General features: G+C 50.5%; 8 protein-coding genes across 8 annotated transcripts; 3 read left to right on the top strand and 5 right to left on the bottom strand.

Moving 5' to 3' along the window:
• Positions 1-2,471: 2,471 nt before the first annotated feature.
• Positions 2,472-3,675, bottom strand: COCMIDRAFT_94063 (uncharacterized protein; the record flags this gene model as incomplete). Its single annotated transcript, XM_007689356.1, has 2 exons — positions 2,472-3,429; positions 3,539-3,675. 2 exons carry the CDS (start codon positions 3,673-3,675, stop codon positions 2,472-2,474), a joined length of 1,095 nt encoding a protein of 364 aa, XP_007687546.1.
• A 2,601-nt stretch (positions 3,676-6,276) lies between these two features.
• COCMIDRAFT_36387 (uncharacterized protein) lies at positions 6,277-7,395 on the bottom strand (the record flags this gene model as incomplete). Its single annotated transcript, XM_007689332.1, has 1 exon — positions 6,277-7,395. The coding sequence occupies one exon, from the start codon at positions 7,393-7,395 to the stop codon at positions 6,277-6,279; it is 1,119 nt and encodes a 372-aa protein (XP_007687522.1).
• Positions 7,396-9,179: 1,784 nt separating this feature from the next.
• COCMIDRAFT_25955 (uncharacterized protein) lies at positions 9,180-10,159 on the bottom strand (the record flags this gene model as incomplete). Its single annotated transcript, XM_007689321.1, has 2 exons — positions 9,180-9,321; positions 9,399-10,159. 2 exons carry the CDS (start codon positions 10,157-10,159, stop codon positions 9,180-9,182), a joined length of 903 nt encoding a protein of 300 aa, XP_007687511.1.
• Positions 10,160-10,683: 524 nt separating this feature from the next.
• On the bottom strand, positions 10,684-11,266 carry COCMIDRAFT_94043 (uncharacterized protein; the record flags this gene model as incomplete). The annotated part of the gene is made up of 3 exons (XM_007689355.1): positions 10,684-10,917; positions 10,989-11,086; positions 11,140-11,266. 3 exons carry the CDS (start codon positions 11,264-11,266, stop codon positions 10,684-10,686), a joined length of 459 nt encoding a protein of 152 aa, XP_007687545.1.
• Positions 11,267-12,953: 1,687 nt separating this feature from the next.
• On the top strand, positions 12,954-15,041 carry COCMIDRAFT_94133 (uncharacterized protein; the record flags this gene model as incomplete). Its single annotated transcript, XM_007689354.1, has 2 exons — positions 12,954-14,841; positions 14,893-15,041. The coding sequence occupies 2 exons, from the start codon at positions 12,954-12,956 to the stop codon at positions 15,039-15,041; spliced, it is 2,037 nt and encodes a 678-aa protein (XP_007687544.1).
• A 1,183-nt stretch (positions 15,042-16,224) lies between these two features.
• On the top strand, positions 16,225-16,746 carry COCMIDRAFT_94046 (uncharacterized protein; the record flags this gene model as incomplete). The annotated part of the gene is made up of 1 exon (XM_007689353.1): positions 16,225-16,746. One exon carries the CDS (start codon positions 16,225-16,227, stop codon positions 16,744-16,746), a length of 522 nt encoding a protein of 173 aa, XP_007687543.1.
• A 562-nt stretch (positions 16,747-17,308) lies between these two features.
• Positions 17,309-18,246, top strand: COCMIDRAFT_36382 (uncharacterized protein; the record flags this gene model as incomplete). The annotated part of the gene is made up of 2 exons (XM_007689331.1): positions 17,309-17,779; positions 17,833-18,246. 2 exons carry the CDS (start codon positions 17,309-17,311, stop codon positions 18,244-18,246), a joined length of 885 nt encoding a protein of 294 aa, XP_007687521.1.
• A 767-nt stretch (positions 18,247-19,013) lies between these two features.
• Positions 19,014-21,315, bottom strand: COCMIDRAFT_94049 (uncharacterized protein; the record flags this gene model as incomplete). The annotated part of the gene is made up of 4 exons (XM_007689352.1): positions 19,014-20,361; positions 20,441-20,839; positions 20,925-21,146; positions 21,224-21,315. 4 exons carry the CDS (start codon positions 21,313-21,315, stop codon positions 19,014-19,016), a joined length of 2,061 nt encoding a protein of 686 aa, XP_007687542.1.
• Between the last annotated feature and the right edge of the window lie 973 nt (positions 21,316-22,288).

The raw sequence follows: 22,288 nt of genomic DNA, 5'->3' as shown, positions 1-22,288 counted from the left end.
ACAACTTTTATACCCTCCAAGTACCCCTACTTTACTCACACGTTCCTTCTAGAACCCACCCCCCCATGAAAAAGAAAACCCCCACACCTCATATACGACGGCATCCTACGCATCCTTCTACAACCATTTCATGCAACACCGTTATCAAGCAAAATCAGCTACCACCAGAAAATCCCGCAATGCTTAGTATTCAGGGTTCTTCCTTGTAGCCGTGCAAGCAAGAGAGAGAAAAAAACACACACACACACACCCTCCCCACCTCCCCTCGCCCCATGCATTACAAAACGGGCGCGCGTAAACAAACCCTGGGCAAGGAGCAAAACAAGGATATATGGGGGGATGTCGGAGGCACAACGGTCGGGCTTACTCGACTTTTTTTTTACCTTGACCTTGGACCTTGACCTTGGACCTTGCCTTACCCACATTTTTTTTGGAAGGGGAGGAGGGTCTGGAATACTTGACATCATGATCTGAGGCACTAATGCGGGGGGAAAGTAGTGATGCTTGTTTTGGCCGTCGGCATCTTTACTTGCGGACTTGGACTTTGCGTGAGTGAGAGAAACATGCCGCGAGATGCCGCGATGTGAGGGGGTGGAGGGGTTGGGGAAGATTGTTGTTGGGGGGGGAGGGTTCTCTAGTGCTACTACGTACGCAGTAGGAGGAAACCCTGGTAGGATACATGTAAGTAGGTGCGATCTTGTCAGCTTTGAAGGTCTAGACTTTCTTGGGTAGTAGAGGCTAGTCGACGTCGTTAATCAGATAGTACTACTAGTAGCAGTATGGAGTAAGTAAAATAACTCTCGAATAGTAGTATGGGGTGATTCAGCGGGTTAATTCCGCTACTGCTCAGGCAGAGAATTAAGCTGGGAGATGACGAGAACGGGCCATTTGGTATGATGCCCTCAAAGATTGCTCCTTTGCTCTTTCTATCCCCTTGTACTAGATCCCTGGTATGTCAAGTAAGCGGACTGGGATACAGTTGGTGATCGCTACCACGCGTAGATTGGCAGCACAGTAAGCGTGCTGGGTTCTCGTACGTAAATCCTGTATGCGAACCAGATCAACGACGCGTAACGGCCGTAAGACTAGGAATACTTTGGCGCGGGATGCTCGTATACCCAAACCCATCAAGTAAAATGATAGGTTATTGTCAACAAAACAAGTGCCTGTTTGGCTTCCAAGAACTAAGCGGAATTCAGAAGGGGGAGGGGGGGTTTGAGGCGACTGAGTTTTACTTTCGTATTAGAACGCCCCCCCCCCCTGCAAATACAGTAAGCGCAAATGTCAACTTCAAGATGACTACGCTGGCGCAATAACGTTGCCCCAATAAAACGGCTTTTTTAAACTTTAACATGACAACTTCAGCTCTGAGCAATCTTTCTCTCCCGGTTTGCTGCAAGATCCAATCTCGCTTACGGGAGAAAAGGCGGGAAGAATACGATTGATTGGTATACGATGGGAGCAAAGACGAAATATCCAACCGAGACCACCTTCGTATCCAGACTTTAGCTCTTAACAAGCCTCTTAAACTGTGAGAGACACGGGGGCGCTGCCGTCGCCCTTGAGAAAATACCCCCAAAAGAAAAAAGCAAATCCAACGTTGTACCAATTCAACCGATCGGGCCTTGCGCCGGTCGCATACATAAAGAGCCCTCCGTCCTTCCCGTATGTTTCTTTTTGGGAGTGCTGCCCGCATCAACAAGCCTCTCCCGACCTTTGGTAGCAACCTCAACGGGAAAGACACATGTCAGCCGTCGTCGATCAATGACGGTAAGCTCGAGATCTAGTGGTTCTTGGCGGGGGAAAAGAAGGGTGGTTGGTATAGTGTGTGTGTGTGTGTGTGTGTGTGTGTGTGTGTGTGTGTGTGGGCGGCCTGATTGCGAATCCCCAGATTGTGTGCAGCAGCGCATGTGTAACATTGTTCCATTGGAAACCCGTCTTTTTGTTGATGGTGATCGGTCGATTGGCGACAGCTGCGAGTAACAAAGAAACCGGGCTGAGAGGGGAAGGTGACTAGGGGGAACCGGATACGACGGCACTGTCAGATGATCGAGGACCCTGAACGCGGAAGATCAAACAGATGATGAGTTGGCTTGCCACAAGGAATATATGTAGCAAGAAGTAAGGAAACCCGATGATGAAGGCGAAAACGATGCTGAGTGTAGAAAAAAATTGGTAAGTTGATTATAGTAGTTTAGTGGTTTTCAAAACTCGTACTTTGCTGGGTATCATCGCATCCGAAGACCCGGGGTGGAAAAGCGCAACAAAAAAACGTCGAAACACTGGTTGGCATTACGAAGCCACATCCAAACCCCCCTCCCTCCCGCCCAAATCCAAAAAAGTAAATCCCAGAGCTCCCAATGAACGCCTCGTTGATGCAACGCTATGCTATGCGATAAACCCTTCTTCTATGTCATTAAACATTGCTTCTCCTGTTGTCTTCGTTCTGTTCTTCAGAGGCTGGAATGATGCTATGACAATATTACGTTCTCTTTCTGCTCTTGTATGACACCGCCAACGTTTTCCGCAAAGACTTTTTGTATCGGAAGAGTAATGGCGTTCATGATGTTCTCGCGGAAATCAATCTTGACGTTGCTCTTGTCGAACCAGTAGTGGCGGATGAACTTGCCCTGGCAATTGCTGATTTCTACACCAGGGAAACCGTTTGCTTCGGCGCATTCCAGTTCCTTGATGTTGTCCTCGTAGTCGTAGCGGATGTATTCGCCAAAAGCAGATTGTTCATGGAAACGCGGCTGTTTCCATTGCGAGCAGTTTGCGTAGCGCGTGTCGTCAGGGCACTCATGCCATGCCTTGAGGATGGGCATGGTGTCTGCGTTGTTTTGAACAATCATGAAGCCAGTGTTGGTGTAGGTGCGGTTGAAGCGATCAGAGTTATACTGAGGTTCCTTGGCAGTCCAGGGGTCCTTTGCCATTACAAAAGAGTGTTGGGGCTGGATGTCCCAGTAGTTGAGCATCCACTCGATCGGGACATGCAAGAAGCGGAATGCAGCATCGGCGTCGAGGAAAACAATGAACTTGTAGTCCTTAATGTGGTTTGCGAGTGCAGAAGGCTTGATCCAAGTAGCGTGACGGTCTTCAAATTCGCTGGCGTGGATGAACTTGTAGTCATAGCCATGGACCAATGCATATGTGTAGTGGTTGAAAACACCGCCAGAAACGTGGTTGATGTTTCTCCAGTCGTATTCGCCCTTGCGGTATGCGTCGGTGGAGGGTAGAGGTCTCGTTTCCAAGTCCAGGACCAGGACATCACTGCCCAAGTTCTTCGTATAGCGCGGGTTGGGTGGCAAAGTAATGCGGGTGCCGTTTGGTTCGCGAATAAAGGGTGCAGTTGGCTCAGTCTTGATGTCCTTGTAAAGTAACCGTATAACTTCACTGATGGATACATCGGAGTGGGCGTTTGCAGCAGCACTGTGAAGATGGTCGTTAGCTTCGTCTGGATTTTTTTTTAAGAAAAAGAGGAGAGTAGCTTTCAGGGCGCTTTCGTCCCATGTGCCATGCGATGGTTGGAAAAACGTACATTGCCGTGCCGTGGGTAAAGACCATGCGAGGCGGGCTCTGCCATGCCATAAAGGCAAAGATAAAAACTATGACACAACCAGCGCTCACGGAGAGGGCAAAGAGCGGGCTCCGACCGCCCATTGCAGGCAGCATCATGACGGGCAGAGTAGACGTGGGACCAGAAGCGGGAGGAAGACGCGCAGGAGCGACACAGCACAGGGCGGGAAAAAAGAGACTTGATGGCGAAAGGGGGGTTGTGGCGTCGTGTGGCAGGACGTGGGGATCAGCGCAGCTTAAAAAGAAGAAGAAGGGCGCTGCAGGCTGTCAGCCGAAGCCAAGGCGCGCAGGAGGTGGCATGGATCACCAGAGAGATTGCGCTTGGCGGACCTTGGACTTTTTACGGGCAGGATGCAGCTAGATGGACCCTAAGCCTTTCCGATCTGCACCGATTCCAGGCGCCTTCTAGTCCACATCCATACATAACGTTCCAGCACGAGTAGTCGTTAGTGGCGAATCATCAGTCCGTCCGACGCTAGCCACTGGTTCGTCACGAGTACGAGCGTCTGGGAATGCGAATGCAGCGAGACGGGGGCGGATGGGTAGCCGTGGCCGTGGCCGGACAGGCCGATGTAAGTAAGCAGTCGGGTAGGCATCCTCCTAAGTACTTACTTGGATACACCACGGCACGGGGATGAGAGAATCCAGATTAATCAACCACAGCGTGGGCCGGGGACGTGGACGCCGTTGGTGACCCCAAGGGTCCAATTTACGGTGGCGCTTGGGCCGATGGAGTAATCTCCCTTCCCCAACTCAGCAACGCCCCCACAAATCCTCCCTACCCTTGGCCCCTGATAAGCCATGTATCTTCGTCCGAGATATTGATAGATAGATAGATAGATAGATAGATAGATAGATGTATTAATACTGCGCCGAGTCTGCCACAATACCTTTGTCTTGTTCAGTTCGGAGAGTTTTTTCTGTTTGTTTGCGCCATTCTTTCTTGTCCATTCTTGTTGAGTACTTAGTTCGCATCTTTCGCTAGTAATGGCTCGCTTGACCAAAGCAGCTTCGTCCGACGCTACAATGGTAACTTGTGGTGACTAGCTCCACGGGTACTCATATTCTAAAATAGACCTCATCGGACTACAGTGGCGAAAAAAAAGCACGGAATAGCAAACTGCGAAGCCAGTTCAACATTTGCTATTCACAATGTTCATTCCGTGTCCATGCGGTTGACTGTTCCGGCAACATTGCCGATGTAGAGCATAGCTACTAGAAATGGCGATATTAGGGAATCCAAGCAATATCTCTGATCAACCAATCGTACATTCTCTCCAAACACCGGCGTCGATAATTCGCGTCTATTCCACGCCGTTAGTCTTGAAAGTAAAACGAAGCGCCTTTTGTGCTTGTCTACTACCGGCAACCCAGCCCTCATCTCGAGAAAAACACTCTACACATTTTCAATCGTACTCACTGCACACTGTTCCATCTATCAGACTTTCATCCCAAACTTACCAACAGCCAAAAAAAAGGGCCATCCCGCATCCATCCGGACAGCAAACCCAACATCCTCGTCACAAACCCGCCTCCCAAATCCACCCAAGCCAACACCAACCGTTCACGACATGGATCCCGCTTACTTACCTACATATCCATCCCCCTCCCCTTCCCCCATGCAAGCCTAAGCCGGGAAAGCCTAACAGCCAGCAACCCTCCCCCCGCCAAGTACCCTCAAGTTACCCTTTTGCCGCAGAACGCGTCGCTTAAGGCCTTGGCAACGGGCGTCTGAAGCAACCAATCGACGATCCGTGCTTCTTTTCTTCTCTCTCTCTCTCATCCTGAGACTCGTCCAAGCTTGTCTTTCGTTGCTGAGACAAAGCCCAGCAAAAGATGCTAAGCTTAATGCCCTTTTTTCCCTTTTCTCTCTTTGCTATTGTGTTACTTAGTCTGGAACTCGGGGTGATTCGAGTTGGTGATGTAAGCAGGTTTGAGGGTCCAGAATGTAATGGGAGGGGGGTCAAGGTATTTTTAGGGTGGATGATGGAGGCCTGAAGGGTCTTCGTAACTTTTAGGGTACTGCTGCTAAAATAAGATGTCGTAGTAGTAGACAGTTGTTTCCAACAACCATCACGTGATCATCACAGTGCGATGTTGACACATCCGACGAAAGCTGCATGGAAACTCATACAGTTCCCAGTCGGATACTAGATTCATTTAGTGTTGCATATACCACTAAACGCCTAAGAAGAAATATACAAACTCAAGTCTAATCAAAACTAACAGGAAAACACACCCATTGCCCAAAACACCAGTATTCGACTCATGTCCCCCATTTATTCTTTACTATGTAACAATCTCTGTCATGTATCGTAGTGCTACCAGTGATAGCCGTAAAAATGAAAACAAAACGCAATGATGATAATGTTCGCCTATCCAAGGGCGATCTACAAGAACAACATATGCCAGACTCTATTTTTGACCCAAGAATCCTTTTACCACCCGCCATGAACGCTGTCTTGCGTTTACCAGTGCGCCCAACAAAAAAGAAAGGAAACCAAAGACGTTGGGGGTATCCAATGCGGGAGATCTCCAGACGCCGAATATGCCCAAAAAATGCCGTGAAAACCAGATAGAGTGTGTAGTAAAAAGAACCGTAGTAAGAAAGTAACCAATGATGACCGTGATGCATACGCGGTGTCGTCGTATATAGTTCCCCCAGGGCAAGTGCGGTACGACTTCAAGTCATGCCGACACCTACATAAAGTGATCAAGGTCGTGTCCAGCCATGAGCAACTCGGGTGCAAAATTGACCAGGTACGTGATATCCGCCTCGTTCGCCATATCGCCCATGTTGCCCATGATGGTATCAAAACCATCGTCGGGCATGTTATCAAGCTCTTCGTCAAGTTCCTCCTCAACGTCGACTTCAGTGTCCTCGGGCTGCGACGGTTCCTCTTGCACATCATTTTCACCGGAGGCTGCCCACTCCTCTAGTTCGTCTTCGGTAAAGAAAGAGTCGTCACCTGCAGAATCGTCCGTTGAATCATCGTTCTTAGCATCTTCGGGGCCGGCCTCGTAGCTTGCGACGGAGAACGCATCCAGATCTGCCAACACTGAGCCAAATGAAGATGGGATCGAGGAAGGAGTTGATTGGTCGGATTCGGATTCGTCGTCAGAATAGGCGTCTTCCATGTCAAGGCCTAGTGTAGCCATGTGTCCAGTTATATGGACACCGGTCTTTGGCTTCTCTACACTTGCCGCATCACAGGGGGATCCGTCTCGGTCAACGAAGAGAATACGATCGCCATACTGGCTCTTGAGGTGCTGGGCGACACTGGGCGTTAACCAAGCACCAGGGAGAGAAAGACGCACAACCTTAGCAACCTTGGAGTCGAGCAATTTGTGCAAGGCAACGGTGATTGGATGATCGGCATCGAGGATCGAGTCATCGACCATTTTATTAACCAGCCGAGAGAGCGAGGAGTTGATGATAATGTTGACATATTCGAACTTTGCACCGATAGTCGCTAGGGATGCGATGGTGTCGGCTACCTTGGCGTGTGTGCTTGACTCTGCAGCGGCGATTGTGGCCAGTACTCTGACGCGGCCGAGATACCGAAGATACCTGTCAGCGATGGGAGGGAAAATAGTAGCAGTCTCAGTTGTCTGCGAGGGCGTGTAGATGTTGATATTGTTGTTTTGATAAAAGTAGGATGTTGTTTCGTCGTGCATTTGCTTGGAAACAGTGAACAGGGAGAATGCGTTACTATTGCTGCAGAGGTCCTCGACAATGTCTTGAGATTGCGACGGGGAAAATATCGACTCGTAAATCATGTTTCGTATCTCTGCTGGCATATCATGAAACTCCGCCATGGCTGTCGGAGGCGATGGCCAGAGGAGGGATATGTTTGTATGGTGTTGGTGTTGGCGGTGCCAAAGGTGATGGTAGGCTTTCAAGTGGGGTGAGGCGGGGTCCAGGCGGGTAGTATGCAACCAGGGTGAAGGCGCGAGCTAATGCCAGGAACGTTACGGGAGTTGTAACAGGAGGCAGCAGGGCGAGAGCAAGTTGAGGACCGCTTCACGTGAGACGCCGGCAGGTGAACTGCTTGACGGTATGTACAAGCAGCATGTACAGTGGTGTGGGTGGATGATGGAACAAGTGTCGAGAGGAGATGCAAGAGAGATGGAGGTATACGAGGACCTGTGTGGCAGAAGACCGAAGGCCCGGAGTTTGATCCACGTTAGCGTGCCCACATGAACATTAATTTCGCGCAACAATTCAAGGGGGGGAGAGCTCTTGCCAAGCCGCCTGAACCACGGGACGGACCTTGATATATTCACCTGGCCACACACGTTGTGTGATTTCGCACAGGTACAACCGTGGTTCTGTTCTGTCACAGTCTTGAATACAATGATTGCCATCCTCTTAGCACAATGTGGCGCCCCGGCGGAAAAGGCCAAAACGCCGCAGGTACCCAATAAGCACGGCACAGCCATCCATCTGACTGCAGCTTGGCCAGACCTCGCAGGTGTTAGCCTCGTTCCTACAGGCTGCCTAGGGTAGGCGAATTCAGCATGGTGCGTTTGCGGTGACAAGTTGCCACAAGCAGCATTGTGTGTAAACATTGCAAAGGGCCTACATGGCGGGAACCATGGTACTATGCTGACGTTCAGAGAAACGAAGAAGCCTCGTTGTGGTTGAGCAAGCCCCTGTACAGGCCACTGTCCGAAGTGGCTCCGCGCATGCTTTTGGCGACGGCAATATAGTAGTTGCTTATACGTATTTCCCAAATGACGTCCAACATATTCGGTGGATGGACCACGAGCGAATAGATGGCGGACGCCCCTTTCAAGGCGGCATGCTGAGACGTGACCACTCTGGTTATGAACGTGACGAAACGCGTCACACGATCAGGATTCACGTGACTGGGACATGTTTGTAGAGAGAGTGTGTGTGTATTTGTGTGGACAGGCAGCGTTCAGGAGTTGCTGGGGTCAACCGACACATTTGCTTTCAAAGAGCCGCGATTGGGGACAAGAGGAGAGGAGAGAACCATGGCCCGGGTTGCGAGGTGACGTTTGCCGGATGCCAAGTCCTTCCGGCGCTAAGCAATCGATAAGACACCCTGCATGTCTCGAATATCGCTGCAATCTACTGCGTATATGCTGTATCTGCCCACCCATCTCGCAATTCGGCAGAAATGTCGGCTTGCTTTCCGCATCCCGTAATTTATCTCATGGCATATGGGATATGTGGTCTCTTGTTGCAATGTCGCCACCCCGTGTATGTATGCCTTGAGCCTTGGGGTGGTGGGTCCTCACACACCATATTACCAGCTTCGTGACTCACTAACCCATGTCTGCTTGACAGTCACCTGATTCGTTGGCAGTAGGTCAGGTACTCTTTTCGGACTCAGGTTTCACACACGCATCCATATTTATTTCCAGTGATCAACCAGACATGACTCTTCATTCAACGTCAGTGGCATGGCAAGTGGGGCTTCTATTCACGAGTGTACCCTTCAACGAGAGCCATATGCAAAACAAGGCTTGATACGAGTCCGCCAACATTGGTGCCTTGCGGCTCTGCTGATATCTTCCTCTATACTTCATGCATACCGCTGAAATTTGAACTTGACTCACATACTTACTCTCGATCAATGAACAAGCCGAATCAAAAGATTCGCCAACCGCTCAGGCTGCTCAATCGCCAACGAATGTCCACACTCGAAAATCTCAGCAATCTCGCCCTTTTCCGCCACAGACTTCATCTGCTGTTCTACGCGTTGCCCAAAAAACCTAGAAGTAGTCCCAAACATCAGCAATCCAGACCATCTCAACTCACACCAAAACCATGGTCAGAAAAAAAAACTTACTCTAACGCCCCAACAGTCATAACCTTGCACTTCAGCTTCCCCTTACTCAAAATCTCCTCCTCAATCTCCAAATTCACCCAATGACTCCGATAACTCTCCAGTATCCCCCTCGTGCCCCCCGGCGCCTTCGCACACCTCACCCACTCATCCACCGCCCCCTGATCCAACGCACAAGGATTACAACACTCGCTCCTCATAAAATGCGTCCAAAACTCTTCCTCCTTGCCCTGAATCAGCATCTCGGGAACATGGGGCAGCCAGAAAAACGGGATATGCCAGTTCCACACGCCCGTCTGATTATACTGCGCAGCAATATTGTCGCGGGTGAAGAACGACGCCTGCGTTAGCGCCGACGACAGTAGCATCTCGCAGAACGACAGGTGCGTCACGCGGTTTGGGTAGAGGCCAGCGAGACAGAAGGCGTAGGTCGCGCCGCGGTCCTCGCCGTGCACGGCAAACGTCTTGAATTCCAGCGCGTCCATGATGCCGATCATGTCTTTGGCGTTTGTGCGCCCATCGTAGCCTTCGGTGGCCGGCGGCTTGTCTGTCGCGCCGAAGCCGCGCAGGTCCGGCGCCACAATCGTAAAGTGAGGTGTTAGCAGAGGGAGGATGCGGTACCAGTAGTAGTGCGTCTTGGGCGTGCCGTGGAGCAGCAGTAACGGCGGCCCGGACCCAGATGTGATGTAGTGTATCCGGATGCCGTTTACCCGTGCCAGGTGGTGCTTCACGGGCTTGCCGTCGTGGTCGTATAGTTCGGGCATTGCGCAAGGGGGCCTCGGGTCATTGGCAATTTGGCGGGCTTTCCGGATGTTTACTTCGGGCTGTTTTTTCTCTTTGGTTGCGCGTCTTTTGTTACATGCTGCTCGAGTTGGGGTAGTGCGACCCCGCAGTGAACGTCATTTGTAGTAGCGTCAAACTAAGAAGCTAGCAACGCAAATAGGCCCGGAGACTTCCCCGCACGGAGTGGCATTCAACAATATCGGCGGCATACGATGAATAGCTATAAAGCCTGGCTCGTGTGACACAATCTGGAAAAAAAAGAAAAAGAAACTACTGTCTCCGTCTTTTTGCAAGCACTCCACGTATCGGGAAAGCTTCCATATTAGACATCGTCACAACGAAATCCGCAAAAGGAAATCCTTCAGCTAACCAGACCTAAAATTAGCACTCGACAGACCAACACAGCAAAAATTCAATTGCCTAATGGCTAAAAGTCTACAAGTCATCTGGTCATCTAACAGTATAGTCTAATTTAGATACTCATATTTAGTCCTTTACATACACCTCACGAATCAGGAATCGCCGCAATAGCCTCGACCTCAATCAGAAAGTTTCCCGGCAACTTACCCACCTCAACCGCCGTACGCGCAGGCTTCGGGCTAGGGAGCATAGCAGCATAAACTTCATTCATAGCAGTGTAGTCGGACATGTTAGCCAGGAAAACCGTAGTCTTCATGACGTAGTCCCACGATGTACCTGCTTCTTCGAGAACAGCTGCAATGTTCTTGATGACTTGAGCCTGTGAGATGTCGTGTAAGTTGGAGATGCGAGATATAGAAAAGAGTTTGGGGGGGGATGCGTTTGACGTACGGTTTGGGCTTTGATGCCGCCGGGGACGATTGTGCCGTTGAGGGAGGGTACGGTGCCGGATGTGTATACTATTCCCTTGGAAGTCCATGCGCCACTTGCTGTAAGTGAATCAGTATTTGGACATGTGTGTATAGAAAGGATGGTTACATACACAATATTGGTCCTTGGGTACCGAGGTAGGTGACTACGGGCTGCTGAGCGAGTTTAGGTGAAGGTGTAGCGATGGCAGCACCGGCTACCACCAAAAAGGTAGTAAAGATAGACTTGAAGGATACCATGATTGCGTTTGTATATCAAAAGTTGGATACGATGCTTGTAATGTAGAGTAACCAAAGAAATTGCTGCACGGTACTTGAGATATGTACTACTGACCCATAGTTATATACATATTGACAATGATTCTCTAAGCGTTGCCTTAAAATCACCTTTCAGAGCTAAAGTCCGTATTCAACCGAATGCCATGACTTCCAAGAGCTGCGAGTCTTCGTATGCCAGATAACCCTCGTTGCCGTCGTCGGCAAGGAATGCAGTCAGAATCCATACTTGGCTGCCTAGCTGGTATCACGCCCTCACAAAACATACTGTCCATTTCATTCGTAATTGTTTTCAGCCCGCCGTCGGCTCAAGGCCCGACAGACCCCATCAGGGCAATCTGACTTGGTGGCGGTCGAATGAACAGGGCTATTTTGGACCTCGGGTCACTACGCGTGGGGCAATGAAAAGCTGGAGGTATGTATACAGAGATCTCCTAAAACGGAAGGAGACTGCGATTCGTTCTTTTGTGGAGTAGGGTGTGACGGGCTATGACAAGAATGATTGTAGAAGATGCACTCCAACTGGGCGCCAAGAAACCTTGCGTTGTACCGCGCGTGTATCACGCCTAATGGAAAACCGTCCATGACTCTAACGTAATCCAAGATAAAGGGCGCTGAATCTTAGATAAGAACCACTTCTCTAGACCACACGAGATGGGTTATCGATATCTCCGGGATCCACTTGTGGATCAGCATGGCTTGCTGTTCGGTTCGTGATTCGCTGCCGTAGGATCCAACTCCATTCCTGACGGCCGAAGCCTCGCCCTGCAATCCTTTGACAATATGTCCGTACAGACGTCACTTTTGTCGTTTGGCGTTTCTCGGGTCGTACGGGTCATTCAAATCGCGGGCTCACGGGCTCGATGGCGCTCCCGCAACCATACCAAAGGCTCGGAGAAAGACTAAGCCTGTTGGTATAGTATGGCATTTGCAGAATTCGAACAGCATTCTTACCGTCAGATGTTGTAAGCATCTTATTCAGACAATCCACTATCTGATTGTGCAACGTTGCAATCCTTCTGCTGCATTCTGTGTTCATTTGACGGCCGCTTCCGTTGCAATGAATCGATGTCGTATCTTGAGGTTGTATGGGCAATTTTTTTCTTAAAAAAAACGCATGTCCAAAGGCCCACAAGGATCCCATATCTCCGTCGGAATGGATCCGACGTTGGTATTCGTTATCTCTCGGAGTGTAAAGAGCTTTCCCGCCCCAAGTGCCGATCTTATCCATGAGATGCGTCTCCACACTAATACCTGCCATACGTTAGACTACTGCATCTCGCTTCGAGTCCATGTTGCGAGTAGCCTGTAGCGGGAATCTTGACGTGTGGGAAACCCCATCCTGTAAGCCCACTTGTCAAATCTTACGGCTGGCGACGCCATGGTGCCCTTATCGCAGCTGCGCCGGTTGACATTCTTTGCAGAAATATACAGTGAACGGCCAGGACTAATCTTCGGATGAGTGTTGGCGCGCCCTATACGATACGCCCTACAATGATAAGACATTGGTGACCAACGTGAATGTTCAACATGGGTAATTCCGTACGGACGAGCCTGCCGTAGCATCAGCAAGGGAAAGGTATTTGAAGGTCGGGTATTTCCTTTACCGTGAAGTATCTTTCTTCTCCATCGATACTTGTTCAACGCCAAAATGAAGGGTCTCATCACAGCCTCTTCGGCAGCCTTGTCCTTGGCAGGCGGTGCCATTGCTAGCCCAATGGTCCCTCGTTCAGACATCCTTTTCTTCAAACCCCTTGAAGTTAAGTCGGACTCGGTACATAACGTCCATGTTGACTTTAGTGATGACGATTTCGAGGGTGAAGTTCGCCTCGTCTACGGCGAATGCGGAATGAAAAGCCATGGACAGAGGCATCATGATGTTGCCTCACATTACATCAAGCGATCCGCCCGCCCGCAACGCTTCGTATGGATTGTACCAGAGGATGCTGTCCATGGCGGTTGTCTTCATGCGTATTCGGGATCCATACTCATTGGACGCTCAGCTCCAATCTCCGTCAAGCATCAGCCAAGGAAGAGGGAGGACATATCTGAGGTGGCTGATACCATGGGACCTTGGTTCGATGGTGTAGCCTACATGAAGAGCAAGCAGACCAACGCTTCTTATGTTGCTACAGAGAAGAGCAAGCGAATTGCAATTGTTGGTGGGGGAATGTCAGGGTTGATGACAAGTCATCTACTCGAGTCGGTCGGCATCCATGATTGGCACATTATCGAATCTTCCCAGCGTATTGGAGGTCGTATTCGAACAAAGTATCTGGCCGGAAGTAAACCCAATGAGTACCAGTATCAAGAGATGGGTCCCATGCGCTTCCCAGTATCGACTCGCTATCCAGAGACAAATGAGACGCTGGATATTCAGGATCACAAAATGGTTTTCCAACTTGGAGATGTTCTGACCCAAATGAACGGCGGTCCTACCAGCGAGCTTGCTGTCAACTTCATTCCGTGGATCCAGTCGAGCCCGAACGTGCCAGGTAACTCGAATGGTTACCGCCTCCCCAATGGACGCATCCCCAGCGCTGCAATGCTCAGGAGTAATGCCACTGCATACAGTCTTCCAAAACCTGAGGGTCCAGATGAGGAGGCTGTTGAGCACGCTACGGAAGAGTTGGAAAAATTTGTGGGCACCACGCCGGAGGTCGTACGCGAGATGCACATAAATGTTTACAAGGCCCATAAGCATGCCGTTGAGAAGGGCTTGTTTCATTGGTCAGAAGCTGCGTATGTCAGATATGCACTTAACCAGAGTGCTGATGTAGTTGACTACATTACCGGTGGTACAAGTGGGCCTATCTGGGAATATGATACCGCGTATTTTGGTGCAACAACGTGGCGGACCATCGATAAGGGCCTAGAGTCGCTTCCTCGCGCTTTTTACCCACACGTCAAGGACCGTTTGACCCTCGGCCGCAAAGTCACCGGACTGAAGTACGATGAAGAGACGGACAAGATTTCTATTGAGTGGCGCAAAGACCCCTTCGCAATGAAGCCAGAGAGCGAAGAGTATGACTACGCCGTCGTAGCTGTTCCTTTCTCAAAGGTTAGGATCTGGGATCTTCCCCAATATTCATCCCTCTTGTCTCGTGCCATCAACGAGATGAACTACCAGCAGTCGTGCAAGGTTTCTCTGCACTACAAAACACGCTTCTGGGAGAAGCTTTCGCCCCCGATCATCGGGGGATGTGGGTCGGTTGATATTTCGGGCATTGGCAGCGTCTGCTACCCTTCTTATCAAGTCAACTCGACCGGTCCTGGTGTCATCTTGGGCTCATACGTCTCTGGTACTCTGGCCCGCTCCGTAGGTGCACTTAGCGAAGAGGATCACGTTGCTCTGGTCCAACGCGCCATGGTCGAGATCCACGGTGAGGTAGCTAACGAACAATGGACTGGCGCGTACAACCGACAGTGCTGGGAAACCGACGAACATCAGGCCGGTGCCTGGGCTTCTCCTACTCTTGGCCAACAAGATCTCTTTCTGCCTGCCTACTACAAGACCGAGTTGAAGTCCATTTTTGTTGGTAAGTAGAATTGGGATGCTTTTCAGATATAGACTAACTGTGGCCCTCTAGGTGAGCACACAAGCTACACGCATGCTTGGATCTTTTCGGCTCTCGACTCGGCTGTGCGTGGAACTACCCAGCTGCTTTTGGACATGGGTCTTATAGACGAGGCAAAGCAAATCGTTGACACCTGGATGGGCCGGTGGATCTCTATCTAAGCTGCGTTCAGCCTTGACATGAAATAATAATAAATATCATACTAGATCATGAAAGAGATTCATGAAAAAACTGAAACTGGACTGTTGTTTTTTGGTGGGTGCGGCGGCGATGCTGTGTACAGTGCTAGCAGATAGATAGATTGGTCGCGAGGGTGACAAAGCGTGATATACGATAAAGGAATGATGAGGTGCTGTTGCCCCAGAATGACGCCACACCCTAGCGTGTGGTAGCTGCTTGGTAGGATTGCATTCCCCTGTCTACTGGAATAACGCCTGAACTCTTGGCCTTTGTCTCGATGCCTGCCTTGTAAAGCTAACAACATTTAGACGGGCACCGGGTTCGTTATTACGTGGTACGAGAACTGTGGGTATCCAAGTAGATGTGGGCTGTTCATTATCTGGTCTCTGCGTGCTCTCGTATCGAGTACTTCCTAGCAGCCGAGGAAGGCAGGACGTGGCGAAGACGCATGCGACGTTCAGTCATAGCCTGCAGCTCTTGTGGCACATTCAGCAGCGATGGTTGAACAGGTGTCGTGTACTGGCAATTGGTGATGTACTCGCCAATGAATAATTTTGTAACGATGAACGTCTAGTGAGATGAGAGCTTCATGGCAATGGCATGGCAGGTGCGAACGTAATGAATGTTTTAGCGTCGGCGCCTGGCCACGTGAACACGCGTACACGCCACAACGAGGGCGTACTACTATGCAGCTATCGGTGTCGGCAAAGCTCAAGAGTAGATGTCTTGGTATCACAATGTCTCTTGGTAAAACATGCACTACTCCACACCAATTGCTATTGACTCTCCAGCCTAACATAACCGAACGGCAGACACACACTGCGAGCCGACACGGATATGCAATTTCTTGGGAGCTTGCAGCCCCTCCTTCTCGAGATGGAAAGTATACCCAGAGGAGATGATCTTCTAACTGTACTCGGCACTCGGACACATTGTAGAGTCACGGCCGGAAGCGGAACGAATAGCCATTGGATGTTTTCTAGGGCCAAACCTGCAACAAGGTGGTAACATGGCGTCTAGGGCGTGAATCCATGACTACTTATTGCCAAAGTATAAATGTCGGCGGGTTGAGTAGAGTATGACTCAGCATACCTCGGAGTATTAGGAGGGGAAGGTCGCCCGTCTTCACCTATGGCTGCAAGTTTGGCTTCTCATATCGACAAGATGGATAAGAAGATATTCCAATGGGAGCGTACCATTGGGACGCAAACCTACCTCATTTCCTCGGATCGGTCGCTTCTTCCCCATAGCTTTGTCCAAGAGGCATATGCGACAGATGCCGTGTTTTGGGCAAAGCCTCTCGCGCCTGCAAAGCTAGCGACGCTGCTCGATAACAGCCTCACGCTCGGAGTCTTCGTCGTCTCGGATGGAACTAAAACGGCCGTCGGCATGGCACGCATGATAACTGACTACACAACGCTCGCCTACCTAACCGATGTATACCTCATGCTCGAACACCAAGGCCAAGGGGTGGGCAAGTGGCTTATCAGATGCTGCCGCGAGATCTGCATGGATATGGAAGACCTCCGGTTCATGGTGCTCCTGACGGCTAGCGAGCAGGCACAGGCATTGTACAGAAAGGAATTGGGCATGGCCAAGTTGGATGGCGGGGAGGTGGGCTTAACCTGTATGGGCGCTCGGCGAACGACGCTCTTTGAGGCGGCATCCGCGGGGCCCCCAAAGTAAAGCAGGGCAGGGCAGATGCTCGTGGCGCACCCAGCTACCCACAAGCACCCATGGATGATTGTGGCCAACGATCGAGGGCTGGAGTGCAAGAAACGTGCGACGACGGTTGGGCTCGAATCATGGCAGGGAATGTAGCTAGATGGGGCCTAGAGCCGGGCCCTTTGCACATGCAAGTCAGTGGGTTAGCGTCAATGTCGCAATGCATTTTTCACCATCACCATACCTGGATCGCAACCGGAGTCCGGCCTGATGCTTGTAAGACGGACAAACACTATGCTTATCCAGCCGAAGGGCAATGTTTCCGTGCGGCGACATGCAGGGATGTGGGCTGGATTGCAAATCAGTCGGCGCATGCCAGGCCATGGCATCGCGTCGCGTCGCTTCTTTGGACGGGTGCATTACGCCTACTAAATGCGACACTGTCTCCGGCGCTGCCCGAGCCAGACTAAAAGACAGATCGTATATGTGTAGACCTGTTGCAAAGATCGCCAGCCTGTGTTGATATACAGCGACCCTGCGTCCGCCAGCGGCTCTACCCATATCCCGCATTCCTCACGACATCATGGCAGAGCCCCTCGCTGATACCCCACCACTCTCCTCCTCTGCCTCTGCCTCTGCCTCTCCATCTCCCTCTCCCTCTCCCGCTTCTTCTCCTTCCCCCTCTCCCGTATCCCTAAAGCGCAAACGCGCTCCCTCTGACGCACAACCTCTTACCCCGCCACTGTCGGCCGACGACCCCAAGGGAACACATCTTCTGTCGCGTGCCGTCCACGTTCTTTCAACCGCCGCTACTGCGCTGTCACAAGTTACTTTCTTGTACCAGTCAGACCATGTAGCCCGCCATGGTCTGCTTCAGGCAGTCGAAGTCATTACCAAAAATAGCGAGGCAGGAGGCAAACTCATAGTTTGTGGCGTTGGGAAAAGCGGCCTCGTAGGGCGCAAGATTGTCGCAACCATGAAGAGCCTAGGAATTGCGAGTTCCTTCATGCATGCCGCCGAGGCACTACATGGAGACCTCGGCGACATCAGGAAGGTAAGTTGCGGCCCCTCCTCCAAAGCGTCCGCCCATAATTGACTTGTGAAAAGAATGATGCTGTCATGTTCATATCCTACTCTGGCAAAACTGCGGAGCTGGTCGCTCTTCTGGATCACATACCCTCCCACACGCCCATCCTCGCCATTACATCACACACCAAGCCCTCGGAATGTCCGATTCTTCGAAATAGACCATGCTCGATACTACTGCCTGCCCCCATCCACGAGCTAGAAGAGGTGTCCTTTGGCGTTTGTGCGCCAACCACCAGCACAACCGTGACAATTGCGGTCGGCGACATGCTTGCACTGACAATCGCCGAGGCAATGCACCAAGAGGATACCAAGGTTGTTTTCAGGCGGAATCACCCTGGCGGTGCAATTGGCGCAAAGACGAGGCGGATAGAGGAGGAAACTGATACCCAAACCAACAAGTGCACTGGATTAGTGACGCCGCCAGCGTCATGACTTTGCTCACAACGACTTTACAATACGAACATTGCATCATGAGCTGAGTACTTTGCATGCATTGTGGGCAGATCCAGCCAAAGGCGTGATGCAGTGATTCGACCTTGTTCATCAAGCAAACATCTCACTGTTGTCTGTCTTTCCTACGCACGGAGCGACATTCATACCCTCTGACTAAAGGCATTGTGTTTACACGTTCAAAACATCGCTATATGCGCTTTGAATTGCATATGTCTCAGTACAAGCAGGTTGGCCAAAAGTAGCACTCTCAGTCTCATGAGAGTCTCGTCGATACTAGGACGGAATGGTTGATTAGTGCGACCTTCCTCGTTCTCTTACTCAGAGATGGCCAGTTTCGTCATCTTGGTCTAACGAGGAATGAAAAAAAAACAGGAAGCAATAGCAAGCGAGATGCTCAATTTCATTCAGGGAGGATTCATTGATGAAGTGTTGCGTCCCGCCTACTCAAAGCCAAGGGGAAACACACCACCTTCATACGGCTAGCAAAGATGGCTAGCAATATCGAAAAAAGTCTGTCATTCTTCCTAATTCCCTTCGGGGATTCGATTTGTATTATGGTATAATATATACCTAGATTCATTCCCTTCATGTTGATAGATTTAGGGGTGATAATTGCTGTGCCCCGCTTACCCTCTTCAGTTAGACCAGACTACCTCGGACTTTATTAACTCCAACGACATTGAGACAGTGCTCCTCGAGTATGTATTCAACAAAGAAGACAAAAACTCCTTCTCCGCCGTGCAAACCTACAATTTTGCCCGGGTTTCCATGCCTCTTAAAATTGGATCGACGCATTCCCTCCAACCGCGCTGAACACCCCCGTTTTCCCACGCGTTTTGGTTGATTGGCAGTTGCTTTACCCAGCGCATAATGTTCTCGTATACGTTACCGTCATACATTCCAATCGCACTGCACAGACTGGCGTCGGAAAAGTCCCAGGCGTCTGTCAGTGCAATGGCTTCGGGTAGAAGCTGATCAAGCAGGCTGTTGACAAGTGAGCGGATGGTATCGAGTTGAGAGGGCGAGAGATATGGTGGCCGATCATCGAAAGTTATGATGAAAGACAGTGCGTCCACAGAGCGCGGATTGATGATTGTAGAGAGCGCAAAGAGCGAACACATGCGCTCTAAGACCTTACGAAGGCTTGCAGGTGTGTTGTCAGGCAACTGTGAGATAGCATTCACAACGGAACGCAGAGTAAAGTACTCAATGTGCGCCCGCGACGCCGAAATAAGCAGCATCATGTGTTCGTTCCAAGCCTCTGCTGGTGCCTTACTCGAGGCTCGAATCGCCACATGTGCCTTGGTGGCCAGACGCTGTGCACGATGACGAAACACAGCAAGCTGAGTCTCGTGCACAAGAAATTGTTCACCCTCTGCCGCACAGGCTATATTGGGATCGTCCAAATCGGCCAAGTACTGCGTATGCGGCTCCAATGTGTCGTCGTCTTGCAGGCGATCCAGCTGCTTGAGCAGGTGCCGACCAACCTGTTGCCACAGCACGTAGTTCTCGCCCTCGAACGTGGCACCCCCAGCGAGAGCGCCAACGATATCCGGAAGACCCGAGATAGCCATGTATCCATGCCCACCACACATCTTGCGGGCATCTTCGGCGCCATCAGCCGCTTCCGAAGTGACGTATGCTTTCAAACCTGCAGTCAGTGCGTGTACAGATGGCAGGAGAGAGTGATCGTTCTTCTCCTGCATCTCTCGCAGCTTGTCATACTGAGCCCCACAAGCGCGCGATGTAAAGAACATAGCGTACGCTTTTGCGATGAGACTGAGTAAACGAAAGTGTTGATGCTTGTATTGCATGATGGTGGCTTCGTTGTCCAGTGCATCCGCGGGACCCAGCCCCTGTTGCCGCACAAAAGAATACCGTGTTGCGATTGTCAAAGCTTGTGCAAGTTGTACGGCAAAGGCGCCAGGCATCTTGCCACGGACAAGAAGCATGACCGAGTAAGAGAGTTTTGCGCGCAGCGGATCCTCGGTAAACGTACCATCGCGCGTGAGTTGGCTATGAGCCATAAGCATATGCGATCGAGGAATTCGAACGTGGTTAAACGACGCGAACCCGTTGTCCGCTTCATTGTACCTATTCATATTATCCCATTAGCACATCGCATCCCCTGATATACCAGAACACTCTACAAAAAAGAAATCCAACTACTCACCCCATCTTCAACCCCACATCCCCCATCTCCACGCCCGGCATTGGCCTCCCATCCTCCACGCGCCTCAACTGTACCAGAAAAATATGCGGCCCATGATCCTTCTCACCTACAATCAACCGCGCCATCACCGCTCCATGCGTGGTCGAGAACCCTAACCCCGCCGGCCAGAACTTGGTCGAGGAAATAGTAGGAGAATGGACAATAAACTCATCTGTCTCTGCATCAAACATCGCTGTCGTCTCTACACCCCGCACAAACGACCCATGCCCCAACTCCGTCTGCGCATACGTTCCGAGAATCCTGCCTGCCTGCGCGAGCGGCAGCCATTGCGATTGTTGTTCTGCGGTCCCGTTGTGTTGCATGGCTGGTTCGAATAAGATGGCTTTGTGACCGAAGGGACTGTGTGAATCTTCATCAGTACTACCATCCGCTGTCCCTTTCCCTTTCCCATCTAAAGATAAAGGGGGGGGGGAGCAAAACCTACCTAGCATTCACAAGCCGGTACTTGGGCGTAATCCACACGAAATGCTCGTGTCCGTACTCCTTCATATCTTGCAAACACGCCTTCCCCGTTTCCAGGCCTTGGGCGAAGAGCGCTTCGCGTGAGGTGTGGGCGTAGCATTGAGGGAGGAGGGCGGGGTTGTAGGTTCCTAGGGCTTTTTCGATGCGGGTGAAAGCTGAGCGGCGGGAGAGGACGGTGGATTGGCTGGGAATTGGTAAGTAAGTTGGGTTGATTTGGGATTGGAAAGGGGGGGGAGAGAAGGGAGAAGGGAAAGACTTTACCCGCCCCAGAGGATACATGTGAGGTCGAAGGAGTTGAATGAGGATGAGGATCTTGCTTTGTGCATTAGGGCGGTTTGGGCATTTTCCGCCATTGTAATGTAACTTTTTTTTGTTTGCTTAAGAAGCAGGATAGTTTAATTATGAAGATTAGGTTTACAGTTGAGGTTGCGATCCTGATTGGAATTTTAGGGTGGAAAGAAGCGGTAAGGATATTATAAATACTATGAGGTTGCGTTGCGTACGATTTTGTTCAGTCTTACACCGCTTGTACTGCTCTTCTTTCACTTGCGAAGGAACGCCCTTAGAGTACTGAGATCTGAGGTCATATGGAACGCATGTGATTTTCGAGATCTGCTAGAAGCGGTTGGTTGTCTGTAAGTCCCACCTATGGGAGTGGTGGAATTGAGCAAGATTCTCACCGGTTTTCTTATGTAGATGCTGTGATTGGGGTTTGAATGAATCGTAGGGATTTCCTAGTTTTGATTGCCTCTCATATGTACTCTATGCTACCTTTCGCATTTGTTTATTCATATTGATTTAAACGCCTGATCTGTTGTATACTCATTGGCTAAGTACGTGCATGTGACTATCACAGTGCCTAATTTTGATCGATCTCCTTCGTATGTTGCTACGGTATGCTGTATTCCTGGATTTTGTGGCTGTGGTAATTTGATATTGGGGTTTTGTGAGCCAGTAAGACTGTAGATTTAATCGTGATAACATATGCAGAGTCCCTAAACTGGACGCACTACCGGAGGAGGGACCTAGGCGCGGTCCGGTTTCGAAAGGGATGCCCTTGGTGGAACTGCCGAGCATACCTCTTTGCAGATACCGCCTGAATAAGCACTGCATGAGCAGGAATCGAGAGTGATATTTCAATATTTACCTTGTGTTAGTTTGGTAGAATGGTTTGCAAGACCACAGTGGCAAACAGCTTCTAGTAGACACTAATCAATTCACGACGACAGGTAAAGACAAATTCTGACATCTTTCACAATGTCTACTCTTCGGTAGGTACAACATCTGATAGGATGGACGTATAGCGTCGTATTGAAATGGTGGGAC

This window comes from Bipolaris oryzae (assembly GCF_000523455.1).
Source record: "Bipolaris oryzae ATCC 44560 unplaced genomic scaffold scaffold_56, whole genome shotgun sequence".
Lineage (NCBI taxonomy): Eukaryota > Fungi > Ascomycota > Dothideomycetes > Pleosporales > Pleosporaceae > Bipolaris > Bipolaris oryzae.
The sequence above is the reverse complement of the archived record's forward strand: the minus strand, read 5'-3'. Positions and strand labels throughout refer to the sequence as shown.